Source organism: Oryctolagus cuniculus, chromosome 19 (genome assembly GCF_051225735.1).
Source record: "Oryctolagus cuniculus isolate XC-2025 breed Fujian yellow rabbit chromosome 19, ASM5122573v1, whole genome shotgun sequence".
Lineage (NCBI taxonomy): Eukaryota > Metazoa > Chordata > Mammalia > Lagomorpha > Leporidae > Oryctolagus > Oryctolagus cuniculus.
This window is the reverse complement of record NC_142885.1, coordinates 54,920,218-54,941,317: the sequence shown is the minus strand read 5'-3', so window position 1 is coordinate 54,941,317 and position 21,100 is coordinate 54,920,218. Positions and strand designations below refer to the sequence as shown.

The 21,100-nt window shown below is 39.7% G+C and overlaps 1 protein-coding gene across 1 annotated transcript in view; it reads left to right on the top strand.

Annotated features, from left to right (window-relative positions):
- Positions 1–21,100, top strand: part of LOC100353262 (phospholipid-transporting ATPase ABCA3) — a 219,121-nt gene that overhangs the window by 132,123 nt on the left and 65,898 nt on the right. The window contains exons 16-17 of the mRNA XM_089321567.1: positions 4,614–4,764; positions 7,893–7,991. Coding sequence (XP_089177693.1) covers positions 4,614–4,764; positions 7,893–7,991 — 250 coding nt within the window. The remainder of the gene's footprint in view (positions 1–4,613; positions 4,765–7,892; positions 7,992–21,100) is intronic.

Here is a 21,100-nt window from a genome sequence, read left to right as displayed (position 1 = left end):
AGTTTGCACCCACATAGAAACACAAAGTGAAAAATACTTTTTGAGTACTAGTTATAACACTAAATCACAATGTACAGCACACTAAGGACAAAGATCCTACATGAGGAGTAAGTGCACAGTGACTCCTGTTGTTGACTTTACAAATTGACACTCTTATTTATGATGTCAGTAATCACCCTAGGCTCTTGTCATGAGTTGCCAAGGCTATGGAAGCCTTTTGAGTTCACCGACTCTGATCATATTTAGGCAAGGTCGTAGTCAGAGTGGAAGTTCTCTCCTCCCTTCAGAGAAAGGTACCTCCTTCTCTGATGACCTGTTCTTTCCACTGGGATCTCACTCACGGAGATCTTTCATTTAGGTCATTTTCTTGGCTTTCCGCGCCTAAAATACTCTCATGGGCTTTTCAGCTGGATTCGCATGCCTTAAGGACTGGTTCTGAGGCCAGAGTGCTGTTTAGGACATCTGCCATTCTATGAGTCTGCTGTGTGTCTCGCTTCCCATGTTGGATCAGTCTCTCCCTTTTTTATTCTATCAGCTAGTATTTGCAGACACTATTTTTGTTTATGTGATCCCTTTGGCTCTTAGTCCTATCATTATGCTCAATTGTGAACAGAAATTGATCACTGGGACTAGTGAGATGGCATTGGTACATGCCACCTTGATGGGATTGAATTGGAATCCCCTGGTATGATTCTAACTCTATTGTTTGGGGCAAGTCAGCTTGAGCATGTCCCAAATTGCACATCTCTTCCCTCTCTTATTCCCACAGGCATTGCCTGTGTATACAAACGCTGTTGATTTTTGTGCATTGATTTTATATCCTGCTACATTGACAAACTCTTCTATGAGTTCCAATAGTCTCTTAGTAGAGTTATTTGGGTCCTCTAAATAAAGAATCATATCATCTGCAAAGAGGGATAGTTTGAGTTCTTCCTTCCCAATTTGTATCCCTTTAATTTCTTTTTCGTGCCTAATAGCTCTGGCTAAAACTTCCAGAACTATATTGAATAGCAGTGGTGACAGTGGACATCCCTGTCTGGTACCAGATCTCAGTGGAAATGCTTCCAACTTTTCCCCATTCAATAGGATGTTGGCTGTGGGTTTTTCATAGATTGCTTTGATTGTATTGAGGAATATTCCTTCCATACCCAGTTTGCTTAGAGTTTTCATCATGAAAGGGTGTTGTATTTTATCAGATGTTTTCTAAACGTCTATTGAGATAATCATATGGTTTTTCTACTGCAGTCTGTTAATGTGGTGTATCACTTTGATTGATTTGTGCACATTGAACCATCCCTGCATACCAGGGATAAATCCCACTTGGTCTGGGTGGATGATCTTTCTGATGTGTTGTTGCATTCTATTGGCCAGAATTGTATTGAAGATTTTTGCATCTATGTTCATCAGGGATATTGATCTGTAATTCTCTTTCAATGCTGCATCTTTTTCCGGCTTAGGAATTAAGGTGATGCTGGCTTCATAGAAAGAATTTGCGAGGATTCCATCTTTTTCTATTGTTCTGAATAGTTTGAGAAGAATTGGAGTTAGTTCTTCTTTAAATGTCTGGTAGAATTCAGCAATGAATCCATCTGGTCCTGGGCTTTTCTTTGTTGGGAGGGCCTTTCTTACTGTTTCAATTTCTGTCTCAGTTATGGGTCTGTTTAGGTTTTCTGTGTCTTCCTGGTTCAATTTAGGTAGGTTGCATGTGTCCAGGAATCTATCCATTTCTGATAGGTTTCCCTGTTTGGGCTATAGTGTCATTTAAATCTACTGTCTCCTTGTTGATCTTCTGTCCTGTTGATCTGTCTATTTCTGAGAGTGGAGTATTGAAGTCCCCCAGTACTATTGTATTGGAGTCTAAGTCTCCCTTTAAGTCCCTTAACAAATCTTTTAAATAAACCGGTGCCCTGTAATTAGGTGCATATATATTGATAATCGTTAAATATTCCTGTTGAATTGATCCCTTAATCATTATATAGTGCCCCTCTTTGTCTCTCAACAGTTTTTGTGGTAAAGTTTATGTTGTCCGATATTAAGATGGCTATGCCCGCTCTTTTTTCATTTCTGTTGGCATGGTATATCTTTTTCCAGCCTTTCACTTTCAGTCTGTATGCATCTTTGTTGGAAAGATGTGTTTCTTGTAAGCAGCAAATAGATGGGTTTTGTTCCTTAACTCCATCAGCCAATCGGTGTCTTTTAACTGGACAGTTCAGGCCATTAATGTTCAATGTGACTATTGATAAGTGGTAACTTTGCCCTGCCATTTGCCAAAGATAAGTTCTAATATATGCTTTGAATTCCCTGTGATCTTTTGCTGTGAGGTTTCCTTCCTTTACCTTCTTTCATATTGACGACCGTGTTTCTGTGTTTCTGTGTGTAACACATCTTTAAGCATATTTTGCAGGGCTGGATGAGTGGCGACAAATTCTTTCAATTTCTGTTTGCTATGAAAGGTCTTTATTTCACCTTCATTCACAAATGAGAGCTTTGCAGGATATAATATTCTGGGCTGGCAGTTTTTCTCTCTTAGTACCTGGGCTATATCTCGCCATTCCCTCCTAGCTTGTAGGGTTTCTGATGAGAAGTCAGCTGTGGGTCTGATTGGAGATCCTCTGAGAGTAATCTGACGTTTCTCTCTTGCACATTTTAGGATCTTTTCTTTATATGTTTCACTGTGGAGAATTTAATTACAACGTGTCGTGGTGAGGATCTCTTTTGGTCGTGTTTACTAGGGGTTCTATGAGCTTCCTGTACTAGGATGTCTCTGTCCTTCTCCAAACCTGTGAAATTTTCTGCTAGTATCTCACTAAAAAGGCCTTCTAATCCTTTCTCCCTCTCCATGCCTTCAGGAACTCCTATTACCCGAATGTTGGGTTTTTTAATAGTATCCTGAAGATTCCCGACAATATTTTTTAGATTTCTAATTTCCTCTTCGTTGCTTCAGTTTGACTGTATATTTTCCTGTTCTCTGTCTTCTAAGTCCAATATTTTCTCTTCTGCTCCACTCATTCTGTTTTTAAGGTTCTCTAATGTGTTTGTTATTTGATCAATTGAATTCTTCATTTCATTATGGTTTCTCCTCACTATCACATTTTCATGTTCTTCTAGTTGTTTCATTTCATTTTGATTCCTCATTAATATTTCATTTTCGCGAGTGAGATTATCTATCTTGTCCATTAAGGATTTCTGTAATTCAAGAATTTGCTTTTGATAACTTCTTAATGTTCTTACCAATTTTTTGAGATCTGCTTCTTGCATTTCTTCTAACTCATCATCTTCATAATCTTGAATTGGGTGTCTATTTCATTTGGGGGCATCATAGTGTCTTCCTTGTTCTTGTTACCTTGGATTTTGCGTTTGTTGTTTGTCATATTGGAGATATTCCTTGGTTTCTTCGCTGTGGTGTTTTTCTTGTTATACTGTGACTGTAGATTAAGTGGACTGTCTGCTTTTGATGGATCCTTAGAGGCTGTGATGAGTGTGGCCAGAGAGCTCTGTTTGGTTCTTCAGGGTTAAGGGTGTGCCAAAGGTGACTCACCCAGATTGTTCTCTAGATCGCTTGCTCACTCACTCTCTCTTTTTTTTTTTTTTTTTTTTTGACTCAGTTGGGAAGTAATTCCGCACAGCTGAGTGGGATTGAGGGTAGTTGATGTATATAATCTGGCCCCTGTGGTATTTGTCTACTTGCCCCTGGGGCCACACAAAGAGTTTATGCAGCCCTCAGTGTGGTCTCAAGTTTCTCCACAGTCTCTCACCAATTTGCCCAGGTTACCAAGTTTGTGTACTTAGTGAGTTCTCTTGCCTCCCCCCCCCCACCACCAGATTTTCACAGTCTCAGTTCGTTAGCTCCACACTTTCACTAACTAGGTCTTAACCTCCTGTTATTTCTCCCCACCAGAGTCAGGTTTTTCTGCTTGGCTAATGGCAGGCGCCTCTCTACATACGTAAAATGGCGCCTGCTCTTTGTCTTGCTCAGCTTTGTAAGGTTAGTGGAGAGCGAGGTTAATGTCCGTGAGCAAGGCTTGTTTTTCAATTACAAAGTAATTTATTAATCTAAGAACACATATTATATATGTGAATAGTGTAATACATAGTCCTTGCCTACAAGAATATCACGATAAGTAGCCTCTATGATGAACACTATGACAGGAGAAGGCACAGTAGGCTATGGAAGCACACACATAAAGCTAACAAGTTTGGGAGGGCACAGATTTTTATCTGCTCCACTACTTTTATCCCCAGAGCCTAAATTATAGCCTGATACAGTAGACAACCAATAATAATAGCTAAATGAATACAGTTATTTATCAGGATTTCCATTTCAAAATAACCATATAACAGGCACCTTTCTTCATATAGACACTTAATAGTTCATTAAGTTTTCATTTATGGTTCATTAAGACATGTATAATAATTATAGAGGAAGTTGATTATTCAATGTATCATGTATTAGAGCATCATTTGAAAGCTTTAGATATGAGCCTTGCTAGAGTCATAACCAAATGTCTTGTGATACACCACACTTTTTTCCTTGTGGACCTAGGCAGCCAAAGGTGATCCTAACAAGGGCATTAAAAATTTCTTCTTTTGGTCTTCTAAATGTTTTCTCCCAGGTGCTGGATATCACATAGTTATGGAGAAGGAACCACATTGTGATGTAGAGAAGATTTCTGCATTGATTCAGTATTATGTTCCAGATGCCACTTTGGAGAATGATATTGGAGATGAATTGTCATTTATGCTACCCAAAAAGTATACAACAAGGTATGGGTGCAGAGAGCCTAGATGGATGGTTTTGGGGTGACCATAAATCATTTTCATTTTCACATATTTAACAAACTTAGTGAGTAGTATTTTTCTAACTGACCAAGTCCCCAGTTATGGCTGTCATTTGACACCTCAAGTTAGAAAGCTCATAACTGAAGATTTCTCTCACTAAACAGAAGACTGCCTTATGTATTAACTATTTTTCAAGGCTTATTTGAATTTTCCTTTTTGTTTGGTTTGGATTTGTGGGAGGTGGTGCTGAGCAGGGGAGAGTGAGGGAGACATTGCAACCTAGTGGTTATAGCTTCCTGGTATTAATAAGGGGTAACTCATGTTAAGATGTTCATAGTATACCAATTCTCTGCATGGTGAGTAGGATCCAAGGAAGTATTAAGTGTTGAAAGTTAAAAGTAGTTTGGATGACCATTTTGGGAACAGAGATGACAAGAACACAGAGATTAACCTCAGCAGTTTGCCAAATTGGTTACAGAGGGAACAGACAGGATAATTTTAACTGGGATGCCCATCCGATTAAGAGACCCATCCAGTTAAGAGAAATGGAGAGTACTCATCATTGCCCTTAGGAAGCATGCCAGTTTTGTGTTCTTGCCTGAAGTTATTACTACTTGGAAATCCCAAAGGTTCAAAGTGACTGCCATACATGAAAATAATTGTAAACTAATGATTGAAAGAGAAACAGAGGCATACATTTGGCTTAGTGAATAAGACACTGCTTGGTACATCCACATCTTGTTTGAGTCTCAACTGTGCTCCTGATTCCAACTTGCTGCTAATGCACACCCTGGGAAGCAGCAGGTAATCACCCAAGTAGTGGAGTCCCTGCTACCAATGTGGGAGATCTTGATTGAGTTTCTGCCTTTAGCCTGGCTCAGCACAGCTGTTGTGAGCATTTGTGGGGTGAACCAGCAGATGGAAGATCCATGTCTCTGTCTCTGGGTCTCTATGCCTCTCCTTTCAAATAAAATTAATTAATAATAAATATAAAATAAGTTGATCTTATTAAAGCAAAAGAATTTAACCAAAAATCAAGTTACAGTGGAGAATTTGCTAAGTTAAATTTCTCCCATTCTTTCCATTTATTTCTTAATAAGCAGTACAGTGAAGAATGATCTACTAAACATTTTTTCCATGGCCAATTGGGATTTTTATGTAACTAAATATTGAAAATTTAGTTACAGGGGCCGGTGCTGTGGTACAGATAGTTAAAGCCCTGACCTGAAGCACCGGTATCCCATATGGGTGCCGGTTCAAGTTCGGGCGCTGGTTCAAGTCCCGGCTGTTCCACTTCCTATCCAGTTCTCTGCTATGGCCTGGGAAAGCAGTGGAAGATGGCCCAAGTCCTTGGTCCTCTGCACCCGCATGGGAGACCCAGAAGAAGCTCCTGGCTCCTGGCTTCAGATGGGTGCAGCTCCAGCCGTGGTGGCCATCTGGGGAGTGAACCATCAGATGGAAGACCTCTCTCTTTGTCTCTCCCTTTCTCTGTAACTCTGTCTTTCAAATAAATAAAATATTTTTTAAAAAAAATTTAGTTACAAAACAAATTAAAAAATGGGCAAAGGACTTAAATAAAATTTTCTGCAAAGAAAGTATATGAATGTCCAATACATACATAAAAACATGTCAACAGCACTAGCCAGTGGGGAAATGCAAATGCAAATGTGAGGATATAGAGAAATTGGAACTCTTGACACATTGCTGGTAGAAATATAAAATGGTACATCTGCTTGAAAACAATATGGCAGTACCAAAAAAATAAATAAGGAATTACCATGTGATGCAGCAATGCCAATCCCAGGTATATAACCCAAGGAACTGAAAACAGGCACTTAAACAGGTATTTGTACACCAGTGTTCACAACAGCATTATTCACAATACCTAAAGTTTGTAAGCAACCTAAATGTCTATTGACAGCTGACTGGATAAACAACATATGGTATATCTATACAATAAATAGTATAAAAAGGAATCAGATCTGATACATGCTTCAACATGAGTAAATGTAGAAATAAATATGCAGAATAAATGTGCTAAATGAAATAAGCCAGACACCAACAGGATAAAAATTTTATTTTATCTAAATAAAATGGGCAAATTCATAGAAACAAAGAATTGAGAATGCAGGGAAGGGAGAAAAATAAGTTACTTTTTAATGGGTACAGAGTTTCAGTTTGGGTAGTCAAAAGTTCTAGAATTAGATAATGTTGATTGCATGACATTGTGAATGTACTTAAGAGTACTTAAATTGTATACTTCAAATAATTTTAAATGGAGCCAATAGAAATTTCCTCTCCATATGCATATATTTGGCCAGTGGGAGGGGAGGAAGGGTAGGACATTCAACATTTTTTTTTTTTATTTCTTCAGAGGGAAATGGATGGCCAATTTTTTTTAAAAATTTTTTTAAATTTTTGACAGGCAGTGGACAGTGAGAGAGAGACAGAGAGGAAGGTCTTCCTTGCCCATTGTTTCACCCCCTAATGGCCACTGCGGCTGGCACGCTGGGGCCGGCTCACCACACTGATCCGAAGCCAGGAGCCAGATGCTTCTCCTGGTCTCCCATGCGGGTGCAGGGCCCAAGCACTTGGGTCATCCTCCACTGCACTCCCGGGCCATAGCAGAGAGCTGGACTGGAAGAGGAGCAACTGGGACTAAAACCTGGTGTGCCGGCGCCGCAGGCGGAGGATTAGCCTATTGAGCCGCAGCACCAGCCAGGCTAATTTTTTTTTTAAATAATCACATTAAGAGGTTTAGTACAATAAATGGCCCATAGTGGTTTTTCTCCCAGAAAAGGGGGAAGAGCAATGAGTACAGAATTTCTAGAAGGCAGGAAGTTCTAGAAGTGTGGTATGACCAAGACCATTTCTAGTTATATTAATGTCACTAGAATAATAAATTATTACAGTGCTTAAAAATTAATTTAAATGGTAAATGTTTGCATTCTATAATCTACCACAATTAAAAAGGAAAGAAAATGACTGGTAATATTAAGTAATATTAAATGAGAAAGAAGTAAATACATTTTAATTCAATTAAAATTAACTTTAAAAAACAAAACTTATCTAGACTAATGCCAGTCCATTCTTCCCTCCTTCTTCTCTCCTAGGTTTAAAGATCTATTTAATGAGCTGGAAATGAAACAGAAAGATCTTGGCATTGTCAGCTTTGTTGCTTCAATCACTACCATGGAAGATGTTTACCTTAAGTGAGTAATAATGACCTTAAAAAAAGACTTCCACCCTAAAGTCCAACATCAATTTAAGAACAAACCCCACCCTGTTTGCAGTTAGAGTAATCACAGTGTTACAGTTTTCAAATATGTCACAACTTTATGCTAATGTATTTCTGCATGTTCAGTTGAGAATACCTAAACACTTTCAGCTTGAGCCTTCATACATGTGTCTTTCTGTCCTAGAGGAATTAGAATTCATCAAAGGGAAAAAAATAAGAATTAATACTTATGTTATCATAGGAAAAGTTCTGTTCTGACTTTGAGTTCATACTAGGAATGATTTTAAAATTTTGACCTAGCCATATTTTTGTAATTTGTTTAATTTATATGTAATTTGTTCCTTGTATTGTGTAAAAATGCCAGCTTCAGTGTTAGGGAATTCAGGCTATCACTAGGCAATATCAGCTGATTATCTGTTACAAAGATTCACAAACTGTCCTTTTGGTTAAGTTGATGATAGAACTGAGTCTAGACTTCATTCTCTGTAACTCAGAGATTCTATACTGTCAGTATCTTGAAGTGCTCTAGAGTAATTCACTTAAATTAAATTTTTAAAACACTAATGTATGTAAATTAAAAGGTGATGTCATTAATTCATGGTAAGGATAATTCATGCAATAGTTTGAAAGTATCTCCCAATTTGATAGAAACTAATCAAGTGCAACAGTATTGAGAGGTGGTACTATGAAGAGGTGAGTAGGTCATGAGAGCACTGCTCTCATGCATGGATTAATGTTGTCATGGATATGGGGAGTGGGTTCATTATCATGGGAGTGAATTTGTTATAAAAGCAAGTTTGGCCCCCTAATTCCCACCCCCTTGCCCTTCCACCTTTTGCCATGAGATAACACAGCAAGAAGGCCCTTACTAGGTACACTGGACTTCCAACCTCCAGAACCATGAGAAATTTCTCTTCATTATAAACTACACAGTCTCAGATATTCTGTTACAGCAGCACAAAACAAACTAAGACAATTTATAAAAAAGGACCTCTGAGATAGGCATTTGGCACAGCAATTATGACACCACTTGGGACACTTGCATCTCATACCAGAGTGCCTGGATTCAAGTCCAGACTCCACTTCAATCCCAGCTTCCTGGTAATGTGCACCTTGAGAGGCAGCAGATAATGCAGTTGCTCAAGCGATAGGTCCCAGCCACCCACATGGTAGACCAGATTGAGTTCTGGGCTCCCAGCCTCAGAATGGCCCAGCTTAGTCTGGCCATTGAAGCGTATACCAGCAGATGGAAGATGTCTGTCTGTCTCTCCCTCTTCCCCATTCTCTCTCCCCCTCTCCCTCTCGCACTTCTCCTTTCAAATATAATTTAATTTTTTCTTAAAAAATAGAAGGGTCTTTTGCTTATTCAATTGAGTGTTCTCATCTATTTCTAGAAAGCTGTATAGGGAGCTAAATTATAATTAACTGTGGGAGCACAAGTAGAAAAAAAAACCTCCCTAAGGCCGGGGAGCTCGTCTGTGCTATTCACTGGTTATATTTAGGCCTTCACAGAATACCTGCCACCTAATGGATATTCATAAAAAGATGACTGAATGAGTGACTACCATTTAAAGTTACTATCGCTGCAGTAGATGCTCCACCTGCAATTGTGAATGCAGGTTAAAACCTTGGACCATGACACCTTCTCCCTCAGCAATTATTGCTAATGTTTGCTTCAGAGTCTCTTTACCTACCTTCTCTTTAGTTTTGTTTGTAGATTCTATCAAATTTTAGTCAAAATGACTTTCTGTCTATAAAGCGAATGTCTCTGTGCTACTCAATCAAGGTAGCAAAGGCAGCAGTGTCAAATAGAGCTGAGATCATAGGCTGACTGCACTGCAGTTTAGCGAAATGGCCTGATATAAGGTGCATGACCTCTCCAAACTTCACTTTAACCTCCCTAGGAAACTAGTGCAAGGATATGCAGTGATTTGTTCAAAGGGCATTGTACAGTTACAATGTATAGCCCCTTATATGTAGTTAGTGAATGGTACCTTTAGCAATGATAAGATTGATATATGATGAAGACTATGGAAATGTTTAAGTAGTTAATGTAGGTGCTTAATATTTTCAAAGTCATATTCTTTTTTAAAAAAATTATTTATTTATTTATTTGAAAGGCAGAGTTACAGAGAAGCTGAGGCACAGAGAGAGAGAGGTCTTCCATCTGCTAGTCCACACCCCAAATGGCCCCAATGGCCAGAGCTGGGCTGATCCAAAGCCAGGAGCCTGGAGCTTCTTCTGGGTCTCCAATGCGGGTACAGGGGCCCAAAGATTTGGGCCACCTTCTACTGCTCTCCAGGCCACAGCAGAGAGCTGGATCAGAAGCGGAGCAGCCAGGACTCAAACTGGCACCCATATGGTTTGCTGGCACTACAGGTAGTGGCCTTACCTGCTACACCACAGCACTGGCCCCAAAGTCCTATTCTTTATTATTGAATTTGAAGACAATAAATCCTTACAGTGACCTGAAGGAGTAGATTATATTATTATCCCCACTTTATAAGTGAGAACACTAAAATGCCAGAGGACTTACTTATTTCCCAAGGCCACAAAGCTAGCAAGTAGCGCTTTCTAATCAAAGCTTTTTTTTTTCCTTTTACATTTTGAGAACTATATATGTACGTGTGTGCATGTGTGTGTGTGTTTGTGTGTTTAAATGTCTGTTAGGTCCATTTGATCTAAAGTGCAATTTAGGTCTAGTTTTTATTGACTTTCTGCCTGGATATTGAAAGCGGAGTGTTAAAGTTCCCTATTAGTGTAATGAAGTCATTTTCTCCTTTGAGGCTTACTAATATTTGCTTTACATATTTAGATACTCTGATATTGAGTACATATATAGCCATAATTAGTATTTTCTCTTGATGAACTGACCTATTTTTATAATGATCTTATTTGTCTAATTTTACAGTGTTTGAATTAAAGTATATTTTATCTGATGGAAGTGTAACTACTCCTGATCTCTTTTGATTTGCAATTGCATGGACTATACTTTGCTATCCATTCACTTTCAGTCTGTGTGTCCTAACATATGAACTGAGTCTTTGGTAGGTGATATTTCATTGACTCTTTTCATAATCCATTAATCCATGCTCTGATTTTTAATTGAAAATTTTAATCCTTTTACATTCAGGTGATTATTGTTAAGTAAGGACTTAGTACTGCCATTTTGTCAATTGTTCTATGGTTGTTTTGTAGATCCGTTCTTGCTTTCTTTGACTCTTGTTGTCTTCCTTATGATGAGGTTATTTTCTCTAGTAGTAAGTTTTAATGCCTTGCTTTATTATGCCTAGTGTACTTATTATAGTTTTTGCACTGTGGTTATCATGAGACTTACAGAAAACATGTTACAGGTAAAACAGGTTATTCTAGTCTGACATCAATGTACCTTTGAATGCAAAAAAGAAAAGAAAACCTGTGTACTTTAACTCTTCTTCCCCTACACAATTTGAATGTTTGATATCATGATTTGCATTTTATATTGCCTATACTTTTACCAAATTATACTATTATTTTTAAGTTTTGCCACTTACCTTTCACACTGAGCATATAATGTAATTGATACATCATGAGTACATTTTTACAATATTGGGAATTTGTCTAATTTCTTTTACTGGTGAGTTTTATACTGTCAGATGTTTCTGTGTTTCTCATTAACATCCTTATTTTTTGGTTTGAATAACTCCCTTCAGCATTTCTAGTAAACCAACTCTAGTGGTGATGAACTTCCTAAACTTTTCTTTGGGAATGTCATTATTTCCCCCTTCATTTCAGATGAACAGCTTTGCTGAACACGGTATTCTTGGTTGGCAGTTTTTTTTCTCCCCCAGCACTTTGAATCTATCATTCTACTCTCTCCTAGCTTACAATGCTTTTACTGAGAAATCCACTGAAAGCCATTCTGGGATTATTTAGAAAGTGACATATTTCTTATCTCCTGCTGCATTCAGTATTTTTTCATTATTTTTGATTTTGATAATTAGATTATTATATACTTTAAGAAATTTATCTTTGGGTTGAATTTGGTTGGCAACCTCTGAGCTTCCTGTAACTGAAAGTTATCAGCCAGTGTTTCCTTAAATATGCCTTCTGTGTTTGTTTCTCTCATTTCCTTTAGGACTAATATTAAGTAAAGGTTATTTCAATGATGTCACATAATTTCCATTGGCATTCTCCACTTTTAAAAATTATTTTTCCTGGGCTGGCACTGTGGTGTAGCAGGTAAAGCCACTGCCTGCAATGCCGACATCCCATGTGGGAACCAGTTTGAGTCCCAGGTGCTACACTTCTAGTCAACTCTCTGCTATGGCCTGGGAGGGCAGCAGAGGATGGCCCAAGAGCTTGGGCCCCTGCACCCATGTGAGAGACCTGGAAGAAGCTCCTGGCTCCTGTTCAGATTGGCCAAGCTTCAGCCACTAAGGAGTGAACGGGTAGATGGAAGACCTTTCTCTCTCTCTGTCTGCCTCTCTGTAACTCTGCCTTTCAAATAAATAAATAAATCTTTAAAAAAAAAAAAAGAGTATGGAAGAAGTAAACAAAATTATTTTTCCTTCTGCTCCTCGATTAGAAATTTCATATGCCTTATCTTCTTGAATTATTTCCTCTGTTATTAAATGGATCAAGAGAACAGATGAAGTTTGCTATTTAAACTAGTCGATTGAATTTTTCAGTTCAATTTTAATAGTCCTTCTTGCTAGGATTTCTATTTTTAAAACAATAATTCTTTTTTTTATTAGTAAATATAAATTTCCAAAGTACACTTTGTGGAATACAATGGGTTCCTCCCCCATAATTTCCCACCCACTCGCACCCCTCCCATGTCCCATTCCCTCTCCCATTCCATTCACATCAAGATTCATTTTCAATTCTCTTTATATACAGAAGATTCATTTAGTATATATTAACTAAAGATTTCATCAGTTTGCACCCACACAGAAACACAAAGTGTAAAAGACTGTTTCAGTACTAGTTATACCATTACTTCACATTGAACAACAAATTAAGGACAGATCCCACATGAGAAGTAAGTACACAGTGACTCCTGTTGTTGACTTAACAATTTGACACTCTTGTTTATGGCATCAGTAATCACCCTAGGCTCTAGTCATGAGTTTCCAAGGCTATGGAAGCCATTTGGGTTCGCCGACTTCGATCTTATTCCGACAGGGTCATAGTCAAAGTGGAAGTTCTCTCCTCCCTTCAGAGAAAGGTATCTCCTTTGATGGCCCCATTCTTTCCACTGGGATCTCACTCACAGAGATCTTTCATTTAGGTCTTTTTTTTTCCAGAGTGTCTTGGCTTTCCATGCCTAAAATACTCTCATGGGCTCTTCAGCCATATCTGAATGCCTTAAGGGCTGATTCTGAGGCCAGAGTGCTATTTAGGACATCTGGCATTCTATGAGTCTGCTGTGTATCCCGCTTCCCATGATGGATCGTTCTCTCCCTTTTTGATTCTATCAGTTATTATTAGCAGACACTAGTCTTGTTTGTGTGATCCCTTTGACTCTTAGACCTATCAGTGTGATCAGTTGTGAACTGAAATTGATCACTTGGACTAGTGAGATGGCATTGGTACATGCCACCTTGATGGGATTGTATTGGAATCCCCTGGCACGATTCTTTTTTTTTTTTTTTTGACAGGCAGAGTGGACAGTGAGAGAGAGAGACAGAGAGAAAGGTCTTCCTTTGCCGTTGGTTCACCCTCCAATGGCCGCCGTGGCCGGCGCACTGCGGCCGGCGCACCGCACTGATCCGATGGCAGGAGCCAGGAGCCAGGTGCTTTTCCTGGTCTCCCATGGGGTGCAGGGCCCAAGCACCTGGGCCATCCTCCACTGCACTCCCGGGCCACAGCAGAGAGCTGGCCTGTGTCGCTCCCCCTCTTCGTGGAGGGGCAACACAGGACCCTGCGCTGTTCTTTCTGTCTGCTCGGCCCTCCCCGGGTTTGCTGCTGGTTCTTCCCGGGTTGGCTACTATCCCTTCCACCTCCGTGGAAGGGCAGTTCCCCCTGGCCACATTCCCCACTTCCGCAGGGGAGCGGCACACCACCGGCCGGCTTTCTCGGGGGCTGCACGGGTTCCCTTAGATGTTCCCCATAGATGTTCCTGGTGCATGCCGTCTCTCTCCTCCTTTATAGTCCTCCTCCGCCAATCCCAACTCGGCTGCCCACACGCCGAGTACGCTGCTCTCCAATCAGGAGCAAGTCCTACAGTTAATTGGTTGAACTGGAGGCAGCTGTGCGGAAGCTGTTTACTTCTCTCCCAGCACCATATTGTGGGAGAGCAGATGCATAGAATAAGTCTTAATTCCAGTAACAGTCTAGTCCGGTTTGCTCCCCACAGCCTGGAAGAGGGGCAACCGGGACAGAATCCGGCACCCCAACCGGGACTAGAACCCGGTGTGTCAGCGCCGCTAGGTGGAGGATTAGCCTAGTGAGCCGAGGCGCCGGCCCCCTGGCACGATTCTAACTCCAGCATTTAGGGTAAGTCCGATTGAGCATGTCCCAAATTGTACATCTCCTCCCTCTCTTATTCCCACTCATATTTAACAGGGATCACTTTTCAGTTAAAATTTAAACACCTAAGAATAATTCTGTGTTAATTACAGAGTTCAACCAATAGTACTAGAACAAAACAAATTAAAAATACTAAAATGGATAGAGTATTACATTGTACATCAACAGTCAGCACAAGAGCTGATCAAGTCACTATTTCTCATAGTGTCCATTTCACTTCAACAAGTTTCCCCTTTGGTGCTCAGTTAGTTGTCACCGATAAGGGAGAACATACGATATTTGTCCCTTTTGGACTGGCTTAATTTACTCAGCATAATGTTTTCCAGATTCCTCCATCTTGTTGCAAATGACCAGAATTCATTGTTTTTGACTGCTGTATAGTATTCTATAGAGTACATGTCCCATAATTTCTTTATCCAGTCTACTGTTGATGGGCATTTGGGTTGGTTCCAGGTCTTAGCTATTGTGAATTGAGCTGCAGTAAACATTAAGGTGCAGACAGCTTGTTTGTTTGCCAATTTAATTTCCTTTGGGTAAATTCCAAGGAGTGGGATGGCTGGGTTGAACGGTAGGGTTACATTCAGGTTTCTGAGGAATCTCCAGACTGACTTCCATAGTGGCTTAACCAGTTTGTATTCCCACCAACAGTGGGTTAGTGTCCCTTTTTCCCCACATCCTCTCCAGCATCTATTGTTGGTAGATTTCTGTATGTGAGCCATTCTAACCGGGATGAGGTGAAACCTCATTGTGGTTTTGACTTGCATTTCCCTGATTGCTAGTGATCTTGAACATTTTTTCATGTGTCTGTTGGCCCTTTGGATTTCCTCTTTTGAAAAATGTCTATTGAGGTCCTTGGCCCATCTCTTAAGTGGGTTCTTTGTTTTGACGTTGTGGAGTTTCTTGATTTCTTTGTAGATTCTGGTTATTAACCCTTTATCAGTTGCATAGTTTGCAAATATATTTTCCCATTCTGTCGGTTGCCTCTTCACTTTCCTGACTGTTTCTTTTGAAGAACAGAAACTTCTCAATTTCATGCAATCCCAAATGTTAATTTTGGCTTTGACTGCCTGTGTTCTGGGGTCTTTTCCAAGAAGTCTTTGCCAGTACCTATATCTTGCAGGGTTTCTCCAATGCTCTTTAATAATTTGATGGTGTCAGGTCGTAGATTTAAGTCTTTAATCCATGTTGAGTGAATTTTTGTGTAAGGTGAAAGGTAGTAGTCTTGCTTCATGATTCTGCACGTGGAAATCCAATTTTCCCAGCGCCATTTATTGAATAGACTGTCCTTGCTCCAGGGATTGGTTTTGGATCCTTGATCAAATATAAGTTGGCTGTAGATGTTTGGATTGATTTCTGGTGTTTCTATTCTGTTCCATTGGTCTATCCATCTGTTTCTGTACCAGTACCATGCTGTTTTGATTACCACTCCCCTGTAGTATGTCCTGAAATCTGGGATTGTGATGCCTCCGGCTTTGTTTTTGTTGTACAAGATTGCTTTAGCTATTCGAGGTCTCTTGTGCCTCCATATAAATTTCAGCACCATTTTTTCCAGATCTGAGAAGAAGGTCTTCGGTATCTTGATTGGTATTGCATTGAATCTGTAAATTGCTTTTGGGAGAATGGACATTTTGATGATATTGATTCTTCCAATCCATGAGCATGGAAGATTTTTCCATTTTTTGGTGTCCTCATCTATTTCTTTTTAAGGTTTTGTAATTTGCATCGTAGAGATCTCTAACGTCCTTGGTTAAGTTTATTCCAAGGTATTTGATTGTTTTTGTATCTATTGTGAATGGGATTGATTTTAGAAGTTCTTCTTCAGCCGTGGCATTGCTTGTGTATACAAAGGCTGTTGATTTTTGTGCATTGATTTTATATCCTGCTACATTGCCAAACTCTTCTATGAGTTCCAATAGTTTCTTAGTAGAGTTCTTTGGGTCCTCTAAATAAAGAATCATATCATCTGCAAAGAGGGATAGTTTGAGTTCTTCCTTCCCAATTTGTATCCCTTTAATTTCTTTTTCGTGCCTAATAGCTCTGGCTAAAACTTCCAGAACTATATTGAATAGCAGTGGTGAGAGTGGGCATCCCTGTCTGGTACCAGATCTCAGTGGAAATGCTTCCAACTTTTCTACATTCAATAGGATGCTGGCTGTGGGCTTTTCATAAATTGCTTTGATTGTATTGAGGAATGTTCCTTCCATGCCCAGTTTGCTTAGAGTTTTCATCATGAAAGGGTGTTGTATTTTATCAAATGCCTTCTTGTCGTCTATTGAGATAATTATATGGTTTTTCTTCTGCAGTCTGTTAATGTGGTGTATCACTTTGATTGATTTGTGCACATTGAACCATCCCTGCATACCAGGGATAAATCCCACTTGGTCTGGGTGGATGATCTTTCTGATGTGTTGTTGCATTCTATTGGCCAGAATTGTATTGAAGATTTTTGCATCTATGTTCATCAGGGATATTGATCTGTAATTCTCTTTCAATGCTGCATCTTTTTCCGGCTTAGGAATTAAGGTGATGCTGGCTTCATAGAAAGAATTTGCAAGGATTCCCTCTTTGATTTTTCTGAATAGTTTGAGAAGAATTGGAGTTAGTTCTTCTTTAAATGTCTGGTAGAATTCAGCAGTGAATCCATCTGGTCCTGGGCTTTTCTTTGTTGGGAGGGCCTTTATTACGGTTTCAATTTCTGTCTCAGTTATGGGTCTGTTTAGGTTTTCGATGTCTTCCTGGTTCAATTTAGGTAGGTTGCATGTGTCCAGGAATCTATCCATTTCTGATAGATTTCCCTGTTTGCTGGCATACAAGTCCTTGTAGTAATTTCTGATGATTCTTTTTATTTCTGTGGTATCTGTTGTTACGTTTCCTTTTTCATCTCTGATTTTATTGATTTGGGTCTTTTCTTTTTTTAGTTAGTTGGGCCAATGGGGTGTCAATTTTGTTTATTTTTTCAAAAAACCAGCTCCTCGTTTGGCTGATTTTTTGTAATTTTTTTGGATTCAATCCTGTTGATTTCTTCTCTGATTTTAATTATTTCTCTTCTCCTACTAGATTTGGGTCTGGTTTGCTGCAGATTTTCTAGGTCCTTGAGATGCGCTGAAAGCTCATTTATTTGGTGCCTTTCCAATTTCTTGATGTAGGCACCTATTGATATAAAACTTCTCTCTTAACACTGCTTTTGCTGTATCCCATAAGTTCTGGTATGTTGTGCTATTATCCTCATTTACTTCCAGAAAATTTTTGATTTCTCTTTTGATTTCTTCTATGACCCATTGTTCATTCAGGAGCATATGCTCTAGGGATTCCTGAGTTGCTAATTTCCAACTTCATTCCTTTATGGTCTGAGAAGCTGCATTGTATGATTCTAATTCTTTTGAATTTGCTGAGACTTGCTTTATGGCCTAGTATGTGGTCAATCCTAGAGAGGGTTCCATGTACTGCTGAGAAGAATGTAAATGCTTTATATGTAGGATGAAAAGTTCTGTAGATATCTGTTAGATCCATTTGAGCTATAGTGTCGTTTAAATATACTGTCTCCTTGTTGATCTTCTGTCCTGTTGATCTGTCTATTTCTGAGAGTGGAGTATTGAAGTCCCCCAGTACTATTGTATTGGGGTCTAAGTCTCCCTTTAAGTCCCTTAACAAATCTTTTAAATAAACCGGTGCCCTGTAATTAGGTGCATATACATTGATAATCGTTATATCTTCCTGTTGAATTGATCCCTTAATCATTATATAGTGCCCCTCCTTGTCTCTCTTAACAGTTTTTGTGTTAAAGTTTATTTTTTCTATGCTCTATGTAACTCTTTTTTCCTGCTGATGTATCCCTTTTCTCCTTTAAAACCTCTCCCTAACAAAGACCAGGACTTCACTCCTTCCTCCGCTGTGCCGGTTGGTTGGATGGGGTCCCTGTCGCAGCTTGTACTCCTGAATAAACTTTGCTTTTGCAGTTCGGTGTTATCGACTCTCTGGGGGTCTCTGCGGGGAATCTAACGATCTGGGCACAACATATGTTTTGGTGCCCAACATATTTGGGGGCTCGTCCGGTATTGTGATCCCCAAAAAGCCCCCATAGTGACCTCGACCCCGAAGGTTTGCTCCAGTCAACTGGGTGAGTTCGTTAGTCTATTTGTTCGTTGTTTAACTGTGTCTAAATCTGAATCTGTAGCATTGGCCGTTGCATCTGCATTCTGAATCTGTGGAGAGTACTACCTGAGCAGATGCGCTTCAGGGCATACCCCGTAGGAAACAGGGGACGTCCCGATTCCTCGTCTGGGACCTGGGAAGGTCCAGTCTGTACCTGGGACCTGGGTAGGTCCAATCTGTATCTGGGGACGAAGAGAAGAGGGACTTCTGCAGAGTTCTCGTCCCATCTGTGAGGTCTTTGGTCTCCTTCAGACTCCCAGAGGTTTGCCCTCAGAGCAGTCGAGACCTTCTGTAATATGACCACCTGAATCTGTCCGCGGAAATTCTGTACGGGGCCCTATGTTTGTTCGGTCTTTTTGTTAAGTGGTGTTTTTTGTTATTTCTGTTGACAACTGACTTAACTGGACAGAATATGGGGGCAACTCCATCCTCTCCACTAAATCTAACTCTTCAACAGTGAAAAAATGTAAAAAAAAAAAAAAAAAAAAAAAAAAAAAGTAACTCATGATAATGTAGGTTAAGGGCTGGGTCGGTCGGGCTGGGTGCGCGCCGTGGCTGGATGAGGAGCCCTCCCCACACCCAGGGAGCTGGCAGCGGCGGTGACTCTGGACTCGAGCTGGGCCCTTCCCATGGATCGCCCCAACTGCAACCGGAGTTATGGCTGCCTTTGGGGAGCCTGGCAGGCGCTGCATGCGCGGCGCTCCTGGGGTCGGGGTGTGAGGAAGAGACCCCTCTCCTTTTCCCCTCTGGCAGCCCCGCGGTGCTGCACGGGTGCGCAGCCCCCCCCCCCCCCGGGCCCACTCCTGCGGACAAGGGGAATCCAACTGTTAAAGCATCGTGAGGGCCGGTGGCGGGTGTTGATGCGATGTGATTTCTGCCCAGTGCTCTGAATGTCAAAGTAAAAAAAAAAAAAATTCAGTGAAGTGTGGAAAGCCAGCGGGAACCCCAGAGGGCTGGTGGCAGCATCTGGTGAGCTCTTGCTGGCCCTTAGAAATCCAGGGGAGAGGGTATAAATCTCTCACGCCAAGCCGTACCCATATCTGCAACAGGTCTCCAAGGTGAACAGCCTCTGGCTTGTTAAAACAACGTAAATGTTAAAAAGGACAGTTATAATTGGGTTAATTTCTATAAAGGAGAGACTCCATGTCTATTGCCAGGCTCTGTTGGCGGGTCTCAAAGCAGCGGCACTGCACGCAAGATTGGCGCAAAATTCAAATTTGGCCTTGGAGACTGGTGTGGACTGGGTAACTCTCCTCCCCCTTGCCTTATCTCAGAATTTGAACTTTATCTTAGAACCAGGTCTGGTCCAAAGTGTACTCTCCCAGTCTTATCAGTGAAACAAATCGGATATCCCACCCTTCTGATGGCTCTTCTGTTTTATCTCATGCAAGCCAGAAGATATTACTTTGTAACTTGCAATTTGTTTTAACAAATTTCTGGGTGGTCAGTACTCAATAAAACAGTAATAGGTAATTAAAACTTGTTTTAGATTAATACAATTTTAATTTTAATTAAATTCAGATACAAATATATAATATCAGCATCTTAAGTCATTTAGGTATAACTGCTAATTTAAATTGGGTAAAGACAAATGAGATAAGTGTCTAAATGTAAACTTTGGTACTTTCAACACCTTATGTTCTATAGAAAAACTACTTAAATTTGCTAACGTGTTTTCATAGATTGTATATATAAAAAATAGTTCAACATCACTTAAAAGTAAGTAATGCTGAAATTTGATGTGTTACCTTGTTTAAAAATGCTGTCTTGATTTAAAGATTTTTAATAGATTATTTCAAAATGTAAAGGAAGAAAATTGACAGATAAAAAACATCACAACTATAAAAATAAAATGTTTCAAGTAAGTTAAAGAGGGTGTGTAACAGTCACAAAAAGTTATAAGAAAAAAAATTTTTGGACACAAAAGCTATTACTGACTCTCTGTTAAAGCAATAAGTTAAAGTAATCTATTACGTTCTCTTGATGTCTCTGTTAAATTAAAATTGTTTAAAAACAACTGAGTTTTTAGTAAGAGCTATGGGTTATTTAAATATGTGCTTATTTTCAAACCTTTAAATAATCACCCTGTAAAATTATCACATTTGGTCTGTATTATGTCATGATATAAAATGGTATTGATACAGATTTCTGAAAATTATAAAGTCTGGTAATCTAGTGTTACTAAACATAATGGTCATCTTGGTGAAGGGGCCCCAGAGGCCTAAAAGAGTTAAGTGTGCCTTGTAAAATCCTACAGGTGTTTTCAAAAATGCTATGTAAAGTAAACAAGTGTCTCTTGTTGGTTAACAAGTTTGCAATTTTAAATATGACAACTTAAGGTCTTCTGTCATCCAAAGTTTTGTATATCAGATTTACTGCTTATAAAACTAAAGTTTTGTTGGTTCTGTGTTTAACTGT